A 6,279-nucleotide genomic window follows, 5' to 3' on the forward strand; every position below is an offset into this window, starting at 1 on the left:
GGGCCGGCCCGCCCGCTACTCGGGGCGCAAGGCCGTCATCGTGAAGGTGAGCGCGGGGCCGCCCTGCAGAGCGGGCAAGAGGCCGGAGCGTTGCCGCTGCTCTCCGTTTCTGGAGGCGTCCGCACAAAACGGGGGGCCCTGCTGGGCTTTCGCGGCGGTGGCTGGCGCTCCGCGGTGCCATCGCCGGCTGCGGTCGGTGTGTTTCAGAACATCGACGATGGCACTTCCGACCGGCCGTACAGCCACGCTTTGGTGGCCGGCATCGACCGCTACCCGCGGAAGGTGACTGCCGCCATGGGGAAGAAAAAGATCGCAAAGAGGTCCAAAATCAAGTCCTTCGTGAAGGTTTACAACTACAACCACCTGATGCCCACCCGGTGAGTGGGGCCACAGGAGTGCCGCCAGCGGGGCTGCAGCCTGCTGCTGGCAGGGCCAGAGAAGTCTCGTCTGCTTTCAATGATAATAGTTCTGCAGTGTTCTTCCGGGTGAACGCTGGGAGTCACTGAGATTCTTAATTAGCCGGCTGAACGAACGCGGGGCATGTGCTCTGCAAAAACAGGGACTTGGGGGGTGTGAAGCTGAGGGGAAGTATTAGTGAACTTCTGAAATAAGGCACCTGGCTCTCATTTCAGCCACGCTCGCTTTCCTCTTGATGACAGGGTGTCAGTGGGTGAGCCTTTGAGACAGTCATAAGGGTCTGGGGTGCTGGCAGAGCTGGTGTAGCCCAGTGACATTTCTTCCCGTCCCCTTGGAGCTCCTGTTGGTGCAGGCTGCCAAATACAACGTGCTGGATATAGCTGCTCATCTCTTGGGAAGTGTGTAGCTGTTTCCTGTGTAGGCTGAATTAAATGTCATTGGATGCTGTGGTGGTTTGGTGATTTCCTGAAATGAGAGGACTTTAAGAGCTGTAGTCCCTTAACCTGGCACTAGTACATGCATTTGACTGGTTCGGGCTGCCTGCTGTGCTTTCATCCCTGTGCTAGGTACCGTGACTCTTTTGAACCTTGCCGCTCTCTCACCCAGGTATTCCGTTGATATTCCTCTGGACAAAACAGTGGTCAATAAGGACGTGTTCAGGGACCCTGCTCTAAAACGCAAAGCGAGACGTGAAGCCAAGGTGAAATTTGAGGAGAGGTGAGTTGGAAGCTCATCTGTTCAGTGGTGTGAGCACCCGTCCCTGGGGCGAGGACTTGGTGTGGTTGTGCCACAGCCTGCGTGAGTCCCAGGTTGGACCCTTCTGCCCCAACCTCCTTGAATACATTTTTGGTTGAGTACATTCCTCCTCACGTTCTGTGTGTGTCTTGACACAACTGTCTCTTCAGGGAGCTGGTGGGTTGAGATGGGGAACAGTTTACCCACAGCCGTAGACCCAGGCTGACATTTATGATGATGCTGCAGCCTCATGCCAGCACGAGTGGGGCCTTTCGGGTGCCAGGTGACAGATCACTTGGCATCTCGCCACCAGTTCATCGGCTGTCCCTCGCTGGGCATAGTGGGACAGGGCAGCACTGAGGCTTTGCCCAGGAGTGTTCCAGGTTAAGACTTCATTTTCAGTTTTCTGTTCAGAAACTCCTTTAGTGGAAGGAGCTGCGCGGCCTCAGCAGGACGCAGGGTGTCTCGCAGGCAGTCCAAGGTGTTGGCTGTTAGAAAGCGCTCTGCCCACGGTCATGGGCTGTTCTCCAAGGGCATCTCCTGATGGCTGCCCCCCATGCAAGATGTCTAGCGGGACTGCCGTGTGCTGCCCTCTTATCTCTTGGGGTGGAAGCCGCCATGGCGTGGGTGTCCTTCACAAGGTGGATTCATGAGAAAATCTGGAAGCTGGCGTTTCCTTCCCTTGGCAGTGTAAAGGTTTAGAGCAGGTCTAGCTGCAGCCCAGGCTGAAGAGACCAGGCAGATTACTCCGGGTAAGCCGGGTGCTGCATCCTGCCCATGTGGGAGGATACGGACAGCTCAGGTGCAGGTCTTGTGCTGCTGCCCGCTGGTACGGAGTGTTAACTGTTGTGTTCCCCTTCTTTCAGATACAAGACGGGCAAGAATAAGTGGTTCTTCCAGAAGCTGCGGTTCTAAAGGTGTAACAAGGTTGCATCAATAAATGTTTATCAAAAACCATTTTTTGTTGTATAAAAAAAAAGCGTTGCTAGGCCTTTTTCTCTCTGGTGTGGATGCTCTTGCTCTGCGTGTCCATAAGAGCTGGGAAAGCCGTTGCAGCCTTCAGAGCGTCTGTGGAGCATTGTAGGGCCCAAGCCGTGGGTGAGCCTGCTGCCTCTGTGGGACTGTCCTTGGGCATCCCCGTTCTTTCCCCTCCCTGCTGCCCAAGGTGATCTCCATCATTCCAGCCCCTGCTGGAAACTGCTCATTCCCAAAACCCCGGTGGTCCCTGGGAGAGGGAAGGTGAATGGTTCGTCCCAGGTGCCTTCTGCTCTCCTCTCCTCTCCAGCTGAGACATACAGCCAGGCAGAGGGTGACTTGTGTGGTGACTTGGCAGCGGCCGTTCAATGTCTGGTCACCCTCGCCAGCCTTCTCTGCTGCGGCAGGGACGGGGTGGGGGTCGAGGACAGCTCGGGCTGTCACATCCCGGGGGATGCGGGGAAAAGTGGCTGAGCCGCTGGGGCTGGGGAGGGCTGGGCCGCTCCGGGGAAGCGAGTTCCACGGGGAAGAGGGTGCGGGCGAGCGCAGGGTGGCTGGGCCGGCGGCGGCCCCGCGGGGAACGGGTGGGAAGATGGGGCTTTCGGGTCAGCCCCGCCCGCGGGCTGTCTCGGTTGGGGCTGCTGCCCCCCCGCGGGGCCGGGGCGGGGCCGCGAAAGCGAAAGGGAAAGGCGAAGCGAAGGGCGGGAGGGGGCGCGGAGCCGCAGGCAGGCAGGGCAGCCCCGGTGCTCGACCCTCCGCACGGACAGGGCTTCCCCCGCTGCCACCGCCCGACACCGCCGCCGTTCTGCCGCCAGCGCCGCGGGGATGGATGCGGAGGAGGTGAGGGGCCGAGCCCCCGGCACCTGGGGGGCGGGGGGGGGGCGCTCAGGGCAGCGTGGCTGAGGACCCCTCCTGCCTTTAGGACTCCTTTATCCGGCTGCCCAGTCCCGGCAGCCTGGAGGACGGCTTCCCGGAGGTGACCCCCGAGCAAGTCCAGCAGCAGATCGAGTGTTGCAAGGTGGGTCCTGCTGCATCTGTGCGAGGCGGATGGGGTCGTGTCTGAACCGCCCCGGGACCCGCCCTAGCCGGGCCAGGCTGTGAGCTTGAGTGCCTTGGTTTTTCTTGGACCAGGACCGGCGGCGAAGGGGGTATGCTGTGGTTAAGAGACCCTGTACCGGGGTCCGGGGCTCTGCACGGGGAGCAGCCGCCCTCCTTCCCAAAGGAGCTGCGTGTGTTGGGGCTGGAGAGCCAATGGGGGGGGGGAAGCGCAAAGTCTGCAGGGTCTCACCGTCTGATGGCACCTCTCACAGGAACTTTGTAGTGTTCTGGAGAAAGAGCATGCGAAGCTACAAATGGCCAAGGAAGCTGTAGAGCAAAGGACACAAGAGCTGAGGAAAGAGGGAGAACTTCTTCATAAAAATATTAAGCAACAAATGTCCTTAAACAGAGATGAAGACAGATCCTGCCAGGTTGGTGGTCAGAGGACTCGTCTTGGGCTTGGAAAGGTGGCGGTGGGTGGTGGGGCTGCATCACTCTGCTCCCTGCCCTGAGATCACTTTGCTCTGGACCTGGTGGAGGTTTCACAGGATGTCACGTACATCAGGCCTGTGCCGAGGAGTAAGCTAGTGCCACAGTAGAGGAGGAAGGGCTATAATCGAACACGAGGAGCCAGGGCAGGGCTGCAGGCAGTCAAGAGCAGAAAAACGGTGTGGATGGAGCCGAGTCCAAGAGCGTTGCTGTGTTTAAAACAGAGAGCGTGCTGCAGCCCCTCGCAGCCTGGTGGTTCCCTTACTGCCCCCTCCTTCTTTCCTTCCAGGTGGGCATTTTTTTAGCAAAGGACGAGATGAACAGACTGAGGCAGGAGAAGCAGGTGCTGAAAAAGAAACTGGAAGAAGTGAAGAAGAGGGTCCTCTGGGAGGATCCAGTGATGGTAAGAGTGTGTGCGGGCGCTTGGGTCCACTGGCAAGGGGTGCGAGCCTTGCTGGAGAGGCTGCAGGTGAATGCAGCTGGGCACTGTGTGACAACTGACACATCTCCTGCTAGTGGGTGTCTCCTCTGTCAGGGCCAGAAGCTCCAGTCATGGCTTTGGGACTCCAGGCACAGCCAGCTCCTAGGAGAGACTCTGCTGAGGCTCTCCAGCTGTTTATTTTGAGCCATGAGCTTGTTTCTAGTCTGTGGATTGGCAGGGACAGGCCCTGTGCGGGGTCCAGTCTCCTCCAGGTGTTATCTGTGTACTCAAACCTAGATGCTGCCTGCCTTGCCAGAGAAGAAGATGGTGTTTAAGGGACTTGTGACAAACAAGGACAACATGAACAAGCTGATGCTCACCCCACTGATCCGCTACCCTCTGCTGGGGGGCTCAGCTCTCATCACCTTTGAAAAGGCAGAAGGTAAGAGAAGAGTACTGCCACAGCCAGGTGTCCTGCTCGATCGGCTTTGGGGCCTGCCATGTATCCCCTCCCTGGGCCAGGGCTCGGAGCTCTGCCCCCTCTGCTGGCATTGCATGGGGCTTATGCCCCTGTCCCCTGGGCATTAGCTGCCCCGTGTCCTGTCCCGCGGTGCTTATGGAGCAGGCGATCAATCCCCTGTACTGGGGGCTCTCCCTGCTTGCAGTGGCCCAGAGGATCATAGAGGCGAAGGAGCACGTGGTTGAGCTGAGCTACGGGGAGGACCTGGAGGAGCTCGATCGGTGCAGAGTGCGAGTGCAGGCAGCACCAGTGGATATACTGCTGCCATCTGCCCTGGAGGTAGGTCCCGAGGGCCCACTGCTCCCCGCACTGCAGAGAACCATAGAGCTGCCCTGGGCACGCACCAGCTTTGCTGTGCCCTGCTCCGCCACTACCCAAGCTTGCCTCTGCCAGGTGACTGGTAGTAGCCCAGCTCAGCGCATTAGTGCCGCAGCTCTGCCGAGCTGTGGGCCCGGCCCTGCCCTGTCCTGGCACTGACCAGCCTGTGCCACCCGCAGATCGGGCTGACTTGGAGCAGCAGGAGTATCCTTGTGTCTGACCTGCCCAGCCTGGCCATCCCCGAGGAAGCACTGCTGGACAAGCTGGAGCTCTTCTTCAGCAAGACGAAGAATGGGGGCGGCGAGGTGGAGAGCAGGGAGTTCCTAGACAACTCTGGCCAGGTGGTGCTGACCTTCGTGGAGGACGGAGGTGCGTGGGGTGTACTGAGGTCGGGCTGCTGGCTCCGGGGGAGACACAGGTTGTCTCCCAAGAGCAGATGGAGCTGTGTCTGTGGGGAGCGGGGAAGGCGGAGTGAGCCCAGACTGTCTTGTCTCCCCTGAGACTGTGTGGGTGCAGGTGAGCTGGAGCTGGGCAGTGCCAGCCTTGGTGTCTGTGCCAGGGATGTAACCTCCCCTGGAGCTCAGCAGGGGCCTGGGTGGCTCAGGGCTTTCCCCTTCATCTGCAGTGGCAGAGCCGCTAATTGCAAGAGGACACATCCAGGTGCTTATTGGGAAAGGAAGATACGAGCTCAAAATATCACCGTGTGTGAGCGGAGACATCACTAACCTGCAGGTAAGGGCAGGAACCCTGGTACCAAGCAGCACCTGCCAGCGCAGGGTGACGCAGCACAGGTGGGGGTTCCTGAAGAGCCGCTCCCCGCACCGCTGTGCAGCCCGAGGTGCAGTTCCTGCAAGCGGCCTGAGCAGCCCTGAGCAGAGCAGCAGTCCACCCTGCTCAGCAAGTGCCCCGAGGGGACCCCTTCCCTGCGTGCTCTCCCACGGGGCCTGCTGCAGCTCACCGCCGGCTCTGCCCAGTTCCAGCCCTCCCGCTGCCCCAGGACCGTCCTGCTCTCGGGGATCCCGGACGTGCTGGGTGAGGAGCCCATGAGGGATGCCTTGGAGATCCACTTCCAGAAGGCCAGCCGCGGCGGGGGAGAGGTGGACGCCCTCGCCTACGTCCCAGTGGGACAACACGGGGTGGCCGTTTTCACGGAGGACGCGGGCTAGCGCTGGCCAGCCCCACCAGCCTGATACAGCAGAGCTCTGTGTGGTCGCTGGCCCCTGGGCACAGCGGGAATTAAAGCATCTGCCAGGAGCGCCGTGTCTGTCGTGCCGGGGATGGGACGGGGAGGATGATGGGTCCGGCGTGCAAGGGCGGTGGGCGAGGCTGGGCCCTCCACGGCACGGGGGCGGCGGGGGGCCGGGCC

General features: G+C 60.4%; 2 protein-coding genes across 3 annotated transcripts; both read left to right on the forward strand.

Annotated features, from left to right (window-relative positions):
• Positions 1-7: 7 nt before the first annotated feature.
• Positions 8-2,109, forward strand: RPL27 (ribosomal protein L27). The gene is made up of 4 exons (XM_010585636.1): positions 8-46; positions 208-377; positions 1,024-1,134; positions 2,019-2,109. The coding sequence occupies exons 2-4, from the start codon at positions 295-297 to the stop codon at positions 2,065-2,067; spliced, it is 243 nt and encodes an 80-aa protein (XP_010583938.1). The 5' UTR covers positions 8-46; positions 208-294; the 3' UTR covers positions 2,068-2,109.
• Positions 2,110-2,871: 762 nt separating this feature from the next.
• Positions 2,872-6,079, forward strand: IFI35 (interferon-induced protein 35). 2 transcript variants are annotated; one of them, XM_010585637.1, is made up of 9 exons: positions 2,872-2,967; positions 3,050-3,145; positions 3,438-3,596; positions 3,944-4,057; positions 4,373-4,517; positions 4,741-4,874; positions 5,093-5,282; positions 5,539-5,645; positions 5,888-6,079. In XM_010585637.1, the coding sequence occupies exons 1-9, from the start codon at positions 2,953-2,955 to the stop codon at positions 6,077-6,079; spliced, it is 1,152 nt and encodes a 383-aa protein (XP_010583939.1). In that variant the 5' UTR covers positions 2,872-2,952. The 2 variants fall into 2 exon arrangements, with proteins under 2 accessions (XP_010583939.1, XP_010583940.1); XM_010585638.1 differs by lacking the exon at positions 5,888-6,079 and having other exon boundaries at positions 5,093-5,429; positions 5,539-5,623.
• Positions 6,080-6,279: the final 200 nt, after the last annotated feature.

Source organism: Haliaeetus leucocephalus, unplaced genomic scaffold (assembly GCF_000737465.1).
Source record: "Haliaeetus leucocephalus isolate CR32 unplaced genomic scaffold, Haliaeetus_leucocephalus-4.0 Scaffold110, whole genome shotgun sequence".
Lineage (NCBI taxonomy): Eukaryota > Metazoa > Chordata > Aves > Accipitriformes > Accipitridae > Haliaeetus > Haliaeetus leucocephalus.